The sequence below is a fragment of the Adelges cooleyi genome, unplaced genomic scaffold (assembly GCF_023614345.1).
Source record: "Adelges cooleyi isolate 19-005CV unplaced genomic scaffold, UGA_ACOO_1.1 ACOO_flye_CR_arks_rails_tigmint_CR_PRNA_32, whole genome shotgun sequence".
NCBI classification, from domain to species: domain Eukaryota; kingdom Metazoa; phylum Arthropoda; class Insecta; order Hemiptera; family Adelgidae; genus Adelges; species Adelges cooleyi.
Window position 1 is genome coordinate 191,171 of NW_026095991.1, and position 16,844 is coordinate 208,014.

Consider the following 16,844-nt stretch of genomic DNA (forward strand, 5'->3'; position numbering starts at 1 on the left):
TCCAGCGTGGTATCCGATAAGTTATTACTTTAAGAAGAACCCACAAATTTAATCAAAACGATTAAAACGTTTCACAAATACTGTTTCAATAATTTGTCATAATAATATGCCGTCTCATACTTAATTAGACACTGTCGTTCAATTCAATAAATATATTTATATAAAGAAATATGCAATATATATATATACTAGTATTTTGTTATGCCACTCGTTGTGTATTATCACTTGTAATACCTAGTTTCATCAGTATAATATGTTACCGTAAAACTTGTTATTTAGTAAAAAAAAAAAAAAATTTATCAAAATATGAGAATAATTGTTCTAACGTGTGATTTAAATAAAAAAATGTATATGACAAATCAATACAAATGTCCAACTGCGGCAAACCTAAAAATGACACAATATTTTTGTTTGAATATACCACTTATTATGTAAACTATACTTATGTTATATGCCTACTCTAATCTGTTATCATTATCTTTATTATCACATACCATAATATCGTTTAATTTTAATTTAAGGTTCTTACAAAACATCAAAAATGTGACTTGTTAGAAATGTATTTTATGTTAAAATATGAAAGTATTTATGTATTAACTAATAAACTAAGGAATACAAACACTTATATCAACAATATTAAAAACATTTTGAAAAAAAATTGAGATCACATTGTATTAAAATTACATAATAAAAAAATTGTATTTCTTATTAAACTACAGAGGGTCCGCTATCCATAGATTCACATTTAAGCGTTTTCTTGGCCACACAACCAATCAAATATAGAGAGATGGATAAATCGGGTACGGTCAGAAGTCTCTCGAAAGTTAGCAAAGTTGGGTCAAAGCAATTGTCAAATCTGAACATGATTTTATCACAATAAAATGCTTCGATGCGAATTTGCAAATGATAAGTACGCAGCTCAGTCCAGATATTGTCGGTTTTTTTTTTGTGATGATTAAAATGTTTTGAAGTTTATTTAATAAAAATATTGATTTGCTTATAAGTTGTTGACAATAAATAAGCAATAGAAGTATTAAATAATAAATACCACACTGCAGAGATCTCTGCGTATTATTGGATACAACAAATCTAAACGTCGACTACTTTATTGTTACTTTATACAAGTGAAGAGAAAAAAAAATCAAATTTATTCTCATAGTTTATTGTCTCTTACAAGACTTAACAATTAACTCTTTGATTAGGGAAGTATTACTGAAAACTGGTCCCCCTTGTGTTCTTATGGACTGGTTAAAAAAACAAAAAAAAAAACTCTTTGATTAAGTTTTTAACTCTAACTACAGCTGAACAAGCATCGGATATTATTTAGTTATCAGTTGACAGTTTCACATCATTCAAATATTCTTACTGGAATTTAGATGTACTCAGTATTGGCTTAAGCATCTCTTAAAGATTGCAGAATGACCGAAAAAATATTTTACACCCTTCACCGCACGTCTGTTACTTCTAATGCTAATAACTCTAACACTTGTAAAAATCTAAATAGTGTAGGGCATTAAAATACTCGATAATGTAGATTGTGGGACACTTGTATACATAAAAAAGGTACAACTTGATTTTTGTAATTACAAAGAACAACCGATAAATTTACATATGTTTCTACTTGTAATAATTATTTTAGTCCTGTGATTCCCTCGCCCCCCCCCCCTATGCCCCATCACCAGTGTACTGGCTTTTCTAGTTTTGATTTTGTTTTAAAACTTTTTTAACACTCATTTTGCTGTCAAATGCCTACAGTATTACATTTGTAAAGTCACAAATCATTTGCATTTTAATACAAACAGTCAAACCAGAAGACAAATGGTACACGTAATCATTGTCTGTGTTTTTACACATGATTTTTTTTTAAATGTAATATTTTTTGTTGGATGGATATTCAAATTATACGTGTATTGGTTGCAAAAGAATAAATCCCAAGATCTGTGGGAAAAAAACCTAAAACAGAATGTCTGATTCGAGAATATTGTCAACCTATGATTTTCTTAAGACCTCATTTTATACGTTGAAAATTATAAAAAGAAATTTATTTACAAATAATTAACCAACAGTTATTTTAAATTGTTTATCTTTTTGATGGATAGACGAATGTTCAATTTCTAATACTTGGTTTAGAAAACCAGCTTAGCAGTGTCGGGAAATGGCGCAAACTGTGAAAATTTTCAACTTGCACAAAGTATCTTTAATATTTTATAATGTAGCGAACCGAATGTTTATTAAATTACACTAATTTTCTAAAAGAATTATTAGTATAGAATTATTCACCCTAATAACAGAAATACATTTTTATAAACATTATTGTTATTGGGTACAATGCCTTTGTTGAAATGTGTGTTTCTACTATTACAGATCCGTATCAAAGCAATAATTTGAGGGTAATGTTATCACATTGAGTTTTAATAATTCATATATTATATCTGTGCCCCTATAGCATACTCGTGCCTCAACCCCACTGTACTGGCTTTAACATGGATATGCCATTGGGCTGGATACAAAAAATTTAATGTTGCTATTTTCACGTGACAATATTCAAAAATATATTTTAAATATGAAGAGATAAGTGATAAAAGATTAGGGATAAGAGTTAAAAGACAAATATAAGTGATAACATATAAGAGATCACATAATATCCACGATTTAATGTTTTTCTGCAGAGCGGAGAAAATAACTAGTTTTTTTTATACTTGCAATTTGCACTATACTTTTATATCATTGCACTCAAATTTTTTTTTTTTTACTATTGCGGATCGAACATCCAAAATATGGTGACAGTTTCTACAGTTGTGGTAAAAAATGGCGATTTTTATTCGTATAAATACTTTTACCTTTGACGCGGAGCCAAGGGACTTTTGCTTTTGCAATGATGTGGTTTTTTTTTTGTGCCTATCCCTTTTAGAGAAAAGGGTTTACGATATTTTTTTGGTTCGTCAATGTTTATCGGTAATACTGTGTTTCCAGTAGTAGTGTGTTAAAAGGAATATTCCATACAAATTTGGAACTATTTTTAACAAAAAAATACGGAGCGCCGTTATTTTAGTTTGTAAAATATGTAAATTTTTTATTTTAAACGGAAAGGGTTGAATTATTATTTATTTTTGGCCCAATAAAGTGCCATGCAGGTATGGTTTCTGATCTGTAGAGTTGCTGCACGAAGAAATCGGATCAGAGGTTTACAAGACATCACATCGTAGGTACAGACACAAAAAAAATATATATATTAAAATACATCATTGTAAATACAATACATTCTAAGCTCCGCATCGAGGCACAAATTAAACTCAACGTTGCATACACAGTTTACCGTTTTAGCACTGCAACGAAGCTAAAAATATGAAACTTATGTTCGAATTTACATAAGTGTTTTATATTATTAGAAACATATGTATCGGTTTGTTGTTATACAAATAACATTGTCTTTTGCGTCAAACACAAACGAACAGATTATTATTGTTATACCACAAGGAAATAAACATAACATTTTATTTTTTTTTACAGTATATCTAAGTATTTAACATATATATATAAATAAACTTCAGAATTCATTAAATTCAAATTTCTAAAATTAGTGTAAACTGTCTGAAAAATTGAAGAAAACAGTGTTCAATGGTTTGTGACTTTGCGGGCATTTAGGATTTCCAAGTTGTGTTTGTCCAAAACCAGCAGTTAGTTTTTTTAAGAAATTTGCGGTCGGTTTTCTAAAATAATCAACGCAACGACATACTCTTTATTGTGTGTGCATAATATTATACTTTATAAGTTGTTTTGAGTAAATAATTTGTCTTGCCAAAATAACCGTGATTAAATAATACTATTGAACGTATTATTAAATAATTCTAATTTATTATTACAGCTAAAAAAAAAGAAAAAACGTATAACTACCATATGTGTAAACTATAGTTTGTTTAAGTACTCTGCACACCAGCCACGGCATAGTATGACACTCGTACATTTTTAGCCTTAATTAATATTTTTTTACTAGTAGGAATAAAATGAAGGCGAAATATCTAATTGTTATGTGTTTTATATTTATTAATAATTATCAGATGGGAAAAACGGTCGAATTGTCTGTAGAGAAGGCTGAACAGGTAACCAGTTTTGTTGTGATTCTAAATAATTTTTTAATGTATTTTATGAAGTTTCCATAATCATCTAGTTTAAATGCTCAGCTAAATATTCTCAACTCAAAAACAATCCGGGGCAGTATTTTTATTTTACCGAAGAAAAATAAAAATAAAAGATTACAAACGCAATAATTATTTTATCATACTCTCATTGATACTAATTCTTAATGATCTGAAAACACTCCGTTCCCAATATAGGTGCCCCATTTATAATGTCCACTTGTAAACTGAAGTAACTTTTCAGCTATCGCATTGAAACTAAAGCATTATAATACTATAGTTTTCTGTTTAAAATCTGAATCCAATAACCACGTATACAAGTATTTCGGTGTAAGTGGCGCCTAACATTATAAAATACAGTCAAACCGTTGATAGGAAGGAGGGAGTATCGATGGCACAAAAACTCATATTTTAAATGATTCAACACAATAATTTTTTTTATTAATTGACTCGTAAACTAACAATACTGCGTGCTTAATTTTTATTAATTGTCAGTCAGAAGAAACGGAATTTGATCTAAACGAAGCTAGATTTGACGATCTTACCGAAGAGGAAACAGATCAGGTAACCATAATTTTAGCAAAAGTCTAAAACATGAATAATAATAATAATCATGTGTTTTTATTAATATTTTCAAATAGGATAACTACCGTCAAGCGGGCCAACTTGGGGCATTATGGGTAATTTGGGGCATATGTGTAAAAATATATACATTAGAATATAATATATTTGACCGATGCCCCAAATTACCCACAATGCCCCATGTTGGCCCGTTTGACGGTATTTATTCTTATGTTTATGTTCATAAGTAAACAAAAAAAAAACTCGATATTTTATAAACATTTAGTTTATAATATACGTTGTTTACTTCTAACTTTTCTGATACGTTTGGTTTGGACTGTGCTGGCTTTTCATAAATGCTTAATGGTAGCATTTCAAACCTATTTTTATAGAATTGTGTAATTGATATTTAATGAAAGCCTTAAACATACGTCAGGTTATAGATGCGATATGGAATTTTGCAGACAAGCGCAACAAAGGATTTATTTTTATTGGAACTTTGGCCCATAAAGTATTCGCTGAACACCGCGTTAAAATAATTGGCTGGTTAAAATTACATCCAGGTTTAACCGGTAACTATGATTTTATGTGTTCGGTATTCGACTTACCCTTTAAATACTATGTTTCCATCTCTAGTGATATTGAAAGGGTCGTTGGATTTTAAAATAATAATTTATTTTAAATACTTTTTTTTTTTTTACTATGCTTAGACATGTTTTTTTTATTTATTGTTCCTATTAACTGAGACATTGAGCGCAACAGTGGCCTATGCTATAAAATGGTTTCCAGGAGTAATACAGTTTTTAATTTTTATCATGGAACTTATTAATGCAACAACGTAAACAGTGCTGATATCTAGTGGAAAATAAAAAATAGACTGGTGTTGCATTAAAATATGTTTAATTCTAAACACAAATATATCAAATAACCTTAGTTATTTAATTTTTGTCGGTTAGGCTACTATTGCGCTTAACGCCTCAACTATGGGTAAAACGCGTTGCCACAGATATAAGGTTTCATAAAACAAGGTTAGGTTAATAATAGTTTATTGCTTATAAATAATTTATTTATTAGTCGTTAGAACAGAGTCGGGGTTAAGTAAAATATATATGATTTTAAATTGTATTTTTTCTTTCAAAAAAATGTTTCGTAGTTCAATTTGTATTATAAAATAATTATACCTACACAAATGTATACAATATCGTACTGCGTACGACACATAATGTAACATTGTTTTAAAAATATTATTTAACATTTTGAAATTTTAGTTTATTCCAAAATAGTCTAAAAATAACAACAGACCAGTACTTAGTAGGATCAGTGCTACGTACCCACGATTCGGCATATTGGTATCGCGGAAGTCACAGGTTTTCAGGAATTTTCGACTTTAAAGAACTGTTTATCAACTGAAAGTTATAAAGTACTTTCAAATAAATAAGCATATATATATATATATATCATATACGTTAATCTCTTATATACGTCTAACGTTCAATATTTAACCCATTTAAACATTTTATTAATTTTAATCTGTTTTAAAATGTTAGTTATAGGTAATAATAGAGGAAGAATAAACAAGACCAACTTTAAATTATTGTTGTACGCCACTATAAGTCTTCCGGATCTAAAAGATATTCTTTCCAAGCTGCAGCATACCAGGGATTAATCTTCGTCAACTATTGTATAGTGATAAATATAGCGACATTTGAAACTTTTGAAATATAAACACTTTATTTAACTTCGACACATAATGGCAGAGTTTTAATTTTATCGGAAAGGTATTGATTAGTTAACTAGTCCCTGACTAAATTATCATGAATTTATACAACGCAAAAGTAAGTAAAAAGAAGACTAAACATATTATGGAGACGCGAATAAAATTTAAGTAATTATTGTATAACACGAATTAATCGCCATCTTAATATTATTAACATAATTGTACAATAACCTGTTTGCTCACAAACCACAACATGAGAGCTTGACATTCTAATAAGATAAATAATTAGTTTTCCTACTATTGAACGTATTAAGAATATACAGATAATTACAATTTACATCTTAGTTTCAGAATTTAAATAAACTACACTATATACTATACAACTACTAGAAATTTTATAATTTAGTAATTATATGTATTAATAATATTGTCGAATATTATCGAATGTTTTACAAGATGAAAACCGAAGGCAGGAATAAGTACTATGTTTATTTTAAAATTGAAACGTATTTTATTTTTTGTAACGAACTTATACTACTTCTTGAGTCTAAGCAACGAGGGGACGTCTCGATCCTCCAGCTAACGGTCGTGAGAACAACGACAAAAAACAAACTGGTAATATTACTGTACTGTTAAGGTCTATATTCTATATTATAATGTTGCTCGTGCTATCGAACATACCGGCCACCCAAAAACATTGTAAAAAAAAAATGTTTTAATTTATTGATAAATGGAAAACAAGTCGAATAGAAAATGATTCAAGAACCTTACCTTAAAATACATGAGGCTAATGATAATTATTCAAATCTCTAAAAAATATCTGTTGTACAATGTAAAATTTTGCGACCATATTTGCTGGAAGGGCTGAGTCAATCTTGGCCACTTATTTAATCTGGAGGTGAGGTCAGACTGCCAACCTCTGGAAACCAATTGAAAACTTTAACGTTATGGAGTGTTTAAAAGCTCTTTATATTCAACTAAATCAATGTTTGAAACCTTTGGTCCCCTAAAAACGATTTCTGTGTAGTTTTCTCGTTTCCCCTCTGGAAACCAAGTGAAAACCGTAACGTTGTGACCGACGTCGGTCAGCGAATGCAAATACACATTCATGAAATTTCAATGACTTTTGCCCGCTATTGTATATACGGCTAAAACCCGTAAACTTGCATCTGTTGGATGTAAAAACAACGAAGCAAACGTCAAAAACACCGTGACAATCGACACTAAAGTCATAATGGTATACCAAATTAATATTGTGTTTGACTTTTATAAAAACGGATCGATAACTGGTGAATTGAAATACTATGCATCGAACATGATGTTTTAAGTGTTTAAAAATAAAATAACTAGGCTTGCACGTTTTAATTAATTGCATATTTTTAGTTGTTAAATAACTTAAGAGTCATTAATCCTAAAAGTTAATCCATTGATAATTTGAACTGTATTTTAAGTACTTATTGCTCCCATGCGTAAGACATCAAACAAGTATTTTATTATTCGTACATAAGTGTAATAATATAAATTGTATAAATAACATCGAGTTGTACACTGGAGATTCCAGAGTTTATGTTATTGCATTATGGTTCTACAATTGGATGACGATTGGTAAATTATACAAAAACTGCGTAGCTTAGAATATAAACGATGAGTTTTATTGTTACACCCACAAACATGGTCTATAAGTAAAAAAAATATTTTTTTGAAAAATCAATATTATTTTTCCCTTTTGAAAATGTAAAGTGTTTACGTGGTCAACTTGTATAAAAATAATCACTATAAATAATTAATGTACAACAATATAATAAGTTAAAATCGTCAAACTCTGAAACAGTCAATTTCGCATCGAAGCGTTTTCTCGAATGTCATTGTACGGGAACTATGCAACTATTGACTATATTTATTGTAATATTTTAGATTCTTACTAAGTAAGTTATATACATACTATGCGCCGATTTCTTACCCACGTTTTATATTTTCTTACTTCAAACAATGACGCGAAGGCATTCGTTTTGAAATATTATACGTGTACATTTTGGTCTCATTACATTTTCATAAATTGAGAGTATTGTCTAATTGCGAGAGCTAAATTTCACCATTATGCGACTTCAACTGAACGTGATTTTTTTAATACTTAAGTTCGTTTTCTATTTATCAACGAATGTTAATGGCCAGGTCGATGAAAAGCACGTCGAAGAAGACGTTGAAGTATCACTACAACGTTGTTATGATAATAATCATAAAATATTATACGACACGGTTGTTCGCACACCAACAGATACCGAAATAACCAATGCGATTTCGGATCCAAAACTTTTTCAAGAGATTCAAGTAAACAAAAATAAATCTACACATACAAATGAGAATCCCTTAATGTTTCCGGTGTAATATTCGATACTCTCGCACAGTGGTCTGACAATGACATTTAGGTAGCATAAATAGGCTATTAAAAAAGATCATCATTTTTTTCCCAGGGTCTCATTAGTATATGATTACAAATTTAAATATAAATTATCAACTTAATAACATTTGTGATAGTTGTATGTAACTTAACAATAAACTGATTTCTTTTTTTTATATATTTCAATGACCAAAAACAAATAATGCAGTTTTGGCATTTTTATTTTAAAAATAACAAAATTTGTCCAGTTCACTTAGTTATAACTCCAGTTTAAAAAATGATATTAAGTAGACATTTTATATAAACACTTGTAGTCATTTACTTGTGAGATACTGAAAAAATAAAATTGATTTTTTTAAACATTTTTTTAATCTTTTACTGCCACCTAAATTTCATTCTCTAAAGACTAATCGCGAATTTGCGAATATATTTAAAAAGTGGTTATACTGAAAAAAGTATATTATGTTTATTTGTTTACAGTGATTTTATACTTATCGCTACTGCTGTACCGGCAAAATGAGAAAAACTAATAAACTTAATCTTTTAACCCACTCGTATAGACCCATCATTCTTCTAACAACACGTGGTAAATGGTTTTAGATTAATTTTAGCTTTAAACCAGTTCATCTAACCAACTAAACAATCATACGGGCAAAATTCTAGGGAAAAAATCTAATCCGCATATTTGCTATCGAAGTGCATAGGATTAATGAAATAATAAAGTCGTTCATATTTGAAACTTGATAACTATTTAATGTTTTCAGATCGAAAGTTTGCAACAGTTCTTCTTTACTGGACAGTATCCGAGTGGTTTTATCCATTTGTTGAACACGTACGAGACATTGAGTCCTAACCCTATTAAATTAGCTGATGAAGAAGTTACATTGCTGACTTCTGAATATGACCACGATTCGCTAAACAAGAGAATTGTGACACAAGTGAAATTTTACCGCAAGATTCAAGAAATACAGTGCATGAATTATGTACTTCTTAATTTCGTGTTACCAAAAGTAAAGGATGACGGTCCGGAGGGAGTTTCCGATTACGTGTACCTAATGATAGACATGTCGTACAAAGGGAAATTTGTAGTGACCCCTTGGCTTTGGGAGTTGCATATAAAACTCTTAGGACTGCAACAGAATATGTTGGAATCCCAAACGTTCTTAGAATCACATTTAACAGAGATAAACGAAACCCTACAGAAATTGATAACGTCGTGTCGAGAAAATAAATACCTAAAGGAAGACTTTGATTACTCCAATCAATATTTTTTGAAGAACTTTTATTTGAAAATGCATGACCGATCATATGAATATTTCAACGAACACGAGGAATCTCGTTACTTGTTTATCGGTTACATCGAAAATTTTTTTTTGACAAACACGTGGAAGATAATAGATACTTGGTTTCCAGATCAATTTGGTGTTCAGACTGGCTTCGTCTTTGATTGGAAGCATATATTTGATGTACTCCAAAATGAAATGGCGGTTATCAATACACAACATGCTAAAGGAGAATGGATAACGCAACCGTCAAAATACATAAAATACCACGAAACAATTTTGGGCATCGTTAAAGCAAAATTCTACTGTTTTATTTGGCTGCATTTAGTTATTTATCAAAATACAGGAATCAAGGCTCGACGATATCATGATATATTTATAGATATGTTAACAGTGGGTAGTGTACTTCGTTTTGTTTATATTGAAGACCAAATACTTAACGAAGTACTAATTTTACTGAGTGAAATATATTTACCCGACGACAAGAAGATAGATGAACTTGTAAATATATTATCAAAGGAAGTAAATCGTATTCTGGAAAACGTTTCTGGACCAAATTATCCACGATTTAAAAAGGCCACAACTGATGAAGCATTCGTTAATGAAAAAAGTAAAAACGAAGATTTCGAATATCTTAAATACCACGCATTGGAGTTTTCAAAATTCGTTGAGGATTCTATAGATATATTGAGTGGATTGAATTTAAGTACTCTATCATTTTACATAGATGGAAACAAAACCGTTGACTTTGTTTTCCCGAATAAACATAAGATACAGAAGTATTGTACTAAACTGATTTGTAAAATAAAAAAACCATTTAAACATTTTTTTTAACCATACCTAACCGTATACTGAATTTAGTATGCGTTTCTACTAAGAAAATTGTTGTACGCTTATTTTGATTTCATTCTTAATAAAGATTTTTGTTGTATTTTGCTGATGTCTATATAAATTATAATTAAAAAAAAGTCATTTAAATAGTATCATAGTTCTATTCGCTTATACTATTAATTATTATATTTCGCAGTTGATTTTTATAACACAAGAGTTAAAAATTGAATTTTACATATAATATGTAGTGAAGCTTGCACTTCAGTTATTTACAGGTAGTAATATTAAGTAATTTTTTACTACCATTTTGACCACTAAGCTCGAGTAATTGCAAAACGTCTCTATAGACTGAATCTCTAAAAAAATATAAGAAGCGTATATTACGTTCATTTTTTAATGACTTTTGTGGTAAGATTTAGATGCAAAATATTTTATACAGAATGATTTTTTAATGGTAATACACATCAATTTTGTAATTTTTGCTTCTTCAGACTGTATTAGACTAAACACAAAAGTTTCAATGGGTACTTATAAACCTATTTAAGTTTTTTAATTAGGAATAATTTGCCGAGTATTCTGTCAAGTCGATAATTAGTTTTGGATAGCTAGATTTAAAGTCAATAAAGTTCTATTACTTAAAAATTCAAATTAAATAAAAAACTAACTTTAAACTAAATATGAAGTATCATTTATCCTTTATCCTCATCTTTCCTTTTCTTAGATTATTACATAATAATATTACTTCAGGTTTTTGAAGTCTAAACAACGTTAATAATAAAAAAATTAAATTTTTTCAAGTCTTAAATCGCCAATGATCACAACATAATATGGATAATTTTTTTTTAATTGATAATTTGTTTATCTTATAAGTGGGTTGAAGTTTCTGTAGGGTTTGTTTGAAATATATGTAAACTTTCAGTTACAAGTTACAACCAAAACAAATATCAAGAAATAAAAGATTAAGGTAAAAATGTCTGAAAACATCTAAACTAGGAGAATAAATGGAGAGTGCTATGTGTCGGAAAGTCAACCGTTAAACATTTTGAGCTACTTATTCTCAACTCACAATGCTAGTTAAATAATTACGTTTTCATTAAAACTCCTTGTTGGTAGATCTTCTAGAAGACTAGGAAACTTGGGTATTCTATAATATTACACAGTTATATATTAACAATTTTTTTTAAAAAGAAAAAACTATAAAATTGAAACAAGGATCGCCCTGTATAGTATCAATAAAAAAAGTGAATAAACCTGTGACAAAACTAATATTATCGGTTTCATCTTTATCGGTTGTTCCAATCCAATTTCACGGTTTTCTGAAAATAATATTTTATGACATTTGTAGAATGATTTTTTCGTAGAATATTGTTTTATTTTTATTATTACCCATTTAAATTAATTAAATATGTATATAACTCTATTTGGTGAATAGCGAGGAATACTTTGAACTCATTGTATAATAATTTCTGTAATTGCTTTGTGGAGATTAAACCATCTTTATCGATGTCGTAGTTGTTAAATATATTTTACCATTAAACGGTTGTCAAGTCATCCAGATTAGAATTAATATTCTCAAAAATTATGCACGAATCGTTTTATCAAGAAGTGGAATAAGTCGAGTTGAAAATAATTGAAATCTTATGAAAAATTCTAAAACATTAATTTTTGCACTAGAAACGTCTTATATTTTTTTCCAAACAATTTTTAGTTCCTTATTTTAGAAAATAGAATGACATGTAAATCAATTTTGGGAAACTCGAAAATCAGGGTTCTGCTAAATACAAACGTTAAACAGATTTGAAAAATGCATAAAGTATTTCTTTATAAAACAGAACTTGCAAGTTATTTTATTTTATGCAATAAATCAGGACGAGTAAAGAAAATACAATTATGCTGCTATTCGTTATTAATGGCGAAAAAAAAACGTACACCTAATTTACAATCACAGTTGTGCATCGATAGAATAAAACGTTGTCTACATAATTACTTAGATAACATATTATTCACAAAAAAATTTATCGAAAAATTAAAAAAAATTATTATTCAAATATACTTTTATTCGAATAATTTTAGAAATTATTATTCAAATTACCCTAAACAAAATTATTCGAATAATTTCAAGTTTAATTAATTGAATAAGAATTTGCACTACTCTGCTGACAGTTTATCCAAAAAGTAACCTTAACAATCTCTAACAAAAATGTATTGCCGTCTAGATTTTACTGTAATCGGTTTTTATGTTATTTTGGCAAAGTATACTATGAGGTTTTAAGTATTTCTGAATTTTGGATGCATACCCCCACAAGAGGGCCATTCTCAAAAACTTCATCCGCTATAAAACCCACGACACACAAAAGTTGTGTAATATTTTTTAAGAACATTGTATTTAAAAATATATGTGCGTGCCGTAAATGAGACCAACTTAGAAATGAAAATTTGCTTTTTGCTATTCACAAACACTCTTTTTGCATCAAGTTTTATGTTTTTGATCTAGTTTAATGTGTGTAGGTACAAATGGTGTAAAACAATCATAAATTATCTTACAGTGAAAAACAGCTATAAGAAAAGTGCAAAAGACAAATAAATAACACAGCTTATGTGGTTTGAATACGTTTCCGTGTAAGAAAACAAACATCAGTTAGATAACATCTGTTATCTAACCTAATTGCAAATCTAAACCGTCTAAGTCCCGATCGGTGGGAATAACGGACGTTAAACGTAAAAGGAAGAGAGGGATGTCGCCCTAGTTAGACAGCTCGAACCGTGTCCCACCACCACGGGGAAGTCAGTCGTGTGACTACAGAGCATCCGCCATGTCTTGCAAAGTATCTAAGTTTTCAGCACATCTATGCATTTTTCAGAGTGTCTCTAAAGTTAATTGTGTATACTTGATTGGCCTTTGATTTGGGTTGTTTGGAATTGCCATCGCGCCAGGTCAATTTGACAGTGACGGACTTGTTGGACATTGAATGGTCTTGTTGATATAGGCCGTTAACCTATATGTTTGCATCTCGGCAAGGCAGGACAATTGTTTTAGATTCGATGAGGAGCTGAGAAGGTATTGTATTTGCAATAATGTGATTTTTTTTGTGTCTTGAACCACGGTACCGTTTAAACCGCTGAACCGATTTCTTCGTCACCCTTTCCCCATTTAGATTGAAAAAACCCCCCAAAAATGTATCTATATATTTTTCAAACTAAATTTACGATGATCCATAACTTTTTTAACATAGTCGAGGGTTAATTCCAAATTTGTATGGACTGTTCTTTAAACATAGTACTACCGATATACTTTGACAAACCAAAAATATATCATAAACTCTTTTCTCTAGAAGGGTTAGAAATGTGTTATGTATTTAAATTTTTGAAGCAGCTTTAGGAATTTAGGTCTAAAAATTAGACCGAAGATAGATCTTGAATGAAACTATAACGTACACATATTCTTATAAATCTGTGGTGAATCTTTTTTTTATTAAGGAAAACCCTCCCAAAAAAAAGAGGGAAATTACATTTTAGGCATAGTTAATTTATGTTTCAAAATTTTCCAGAAATTCCCAATCTTTTGATATCTCATATGGTCAATTCTGTAAAGCCGCTCGCTCACAAAATGTTGGCGAAATTGTTGGTAAAATTTACACTCGTTTAGTGGGATGGCGATGCTTGTGTATAGTATACACGGTTGGGAACGCCACGCTATTTTATGTACTTAGCTCTACGTGACTACCGTGTCGCTGGATAACATTATTTCAATTTGAAAACCCGAGACAAATAAATAACACAACTTATGTGTTTTGAATACGCCTTTGTTTAAGAAAACAATGACCACACATTAAAATCATATTTTTCTTATTTCACTTAATTGTAAGAAACAGTTTATTATGTTTTCACTGTTTTTCGGTGGTATAATATAATATATATTATCTAAAATATATCCTATACAAACTTGGAAGTAGTTCAGACCTGATCCTTATCATATATACTTTATATTCATTTTATAACCAATTATTAGTTTTAAGTTATTCCCCCCCCCTTTGTCTGTGGTCCCTTCAACTTAAGCCCTGGCCAGGTTAAATTTGTGTTATTTTCAGTTAATTTTTGCAATAGCGAATTAGTGTTTAAAGAATAACCTTTTGTCCTATTTTTCTTTATCAAAACACCTTTTACCGTTCAAATCCCTAACATTATTTGGTCCTTCGAACCGGATCTGCAAATCTTAAGTGATTGAGAATAGTACGGAGCAGATTTAAATTAACATAAGGTGGAGACATATGTATATTTTCTTGTCGTTTATTTACGGCTTTCTTTAATATTATAAAGCGATTGTCTCAATTTTATTGTTTAGCATTGAAAGAAAATTATTTATATAGTTATGCCTTCGTTAGTTTGATGTTAATTTTACCCGTCCTTAGTGTGTTGGGGTTTAGAACACCCCATAAATCAAACTAACAACAAATTTGAAAATAATGTTAAACATTAAAATGCAACTTAATTTCATAACAACTTGTATGTATAGGATTAAGTTACTACTACAAAAAACAATTTTTAGTAAACATTCTTTAATAGAAAATATTATTTTTGGTATTGAACATATAAATTAATTAATATAAAATTTAAAAAAAAACAGTTCAGTGGGGTCGGGGCAAAGTGGAAACGGGGAGGTCACAGGCTCACAAAAAATTTTTAAATCTGAAAGTGATAAAATCGCTTTCGAAAAAACGCTTTGATGCAAATCGGTAGTTAGTATTTTCAAGCGAGTACAATCCAAACCAAGCGAGCAAAGTTAGAAAGTATTAAATTGAATCGGTCATTTCAAAAACGACACGAGTCACCGATTTTTTTAAAAATGCCTTTTTGTCAAATTTGATAATTATATACTTAGTAACGTATTCTGTGTGAAAACTAAATTTGTCAGACTCACATTTAATACAAATGTTGAGTACAAGAAATTAGAACGACTGCAAAAAATATTTATGAAGTTTCGTGTGGATATTGTAAAGTTTCAAATTTGTGACTTGTGTCGTTTTTGAAATGACCGATAAAATTACAAAATAGAAGCATCAAAGCGTTTATTTGAAAGTGAGTTTATTCGATTTTTTTATAACAATTCCTGTAGAATGTAGACCTGTAACCTTTCCGTCGCCTCGCTTTTTTGATTCCATTATGCCTATATTTTACTGTACCAGGCCTCTCGGATAAAATCACTTTCAAATTACGCTTTGATGTTTCTATTTTGTAATTTTATTGTAATTTTTTTTTTCGTTTAATATGTTATGAATACATATGACAAATTTTCAACTCAAAGGTCCTGAAGTTAAAGCTAAAAAACCCAAAAAACAATAAACTTGCCCTTCTCCCCCCCCAGGGGAGTGGGAAATGGGTATAATTAAAATTTTTAAGAAGTGTAAAAACAGCAACCGGTAATAAAGTTAGAATACTAAGAAGTGATAGTGGACTTGAGTTCGTAAATAAAGATGTCACATCTATGTTACAGACATTGGGGATACAACGCCAGAGAAATGTTGGTTATTGGAACAAAACGGACGGGTGGAACGTAACAACCGTACTATCGTCGAGGGTGCAAGGACATTAATTCATTCCAATAATTTGGATGTGTCATTATGGGCAGAAAGTGTCAACACAGTGGTATACACTTTGAACTAAACAGGTACAAGTTCAATTAAAGATAAAACGTCACATGAGTTATACTTAAATAATACACCAAGAGTTAATTGTTTAAGAGTTTTTGGTACACAAGTTTTTGTCCATATACCAAAACAGAAAAGGAAAAAATGGGACGCTAACAGTAAACTTGGCCGATGAGCTAAAATATTTGTACAGAACTAAAATGGCTTTTATTATAGAAAAAATTGTATAAGTTAAAAATAGTGTCTTGAGGCTGATACAAAATAACGGGAAAA

General features: G+C 29.7%; 1 protein-coding gene across 1 annotated transcript; it reads left to right on the forward strand.

Moving 5' to 3' along the window:
* Positions 1-3,913: 3,913 nt before the first annotated feature.
* LOC126839975 (uncharacterized) lies at positions 3,914-6,378 on the forward strand. Its single transcript, XM_050575443.1, has 4 exons — positions 3,914-4,100; positions 4,632-4,700; positions 5,134-5,269; positions 6,245-6,378. The coding sequence occupies exons 1-4, from the start codon at positions 4,005-4,007 to the stop codon at positions 6,361-6,363; spliced, it is 420 nt and encodes a 139-aa protein (XP_050431400.1). The 5' UTR covers positions 3,914-4,004; the 3' UTR covers positions 6,364-6,378.
* The last annotated feature ends 10,466 nt before the right edge of the window (positions 6,379-16,844 follow it).

Excerpts from the sequence above, each read along its gene's own strand:
- LOC126839975 (XM_050575443.1), top strand. The coding sequence starts at position 4,005 with ATGAAGGCGAAATATCTAATTGTTATGTGTTTTATATTTATTAATAAT. Across the intron at positions 4,701-5,133 it reads CCGAAGAGGAAACAGATCAG|GTTATAGATGCGATATGGAA; the intron begins GTAACCATAATT and ends AACATACGTCAG. Across the intron at positions 5,270-6,244 it reads ATTACATCCAGGTTTAACCG|TTATAGGTAATAATAGAGGA; the intron begins GTAACTATGATT and ends TTAAAATGTTAG.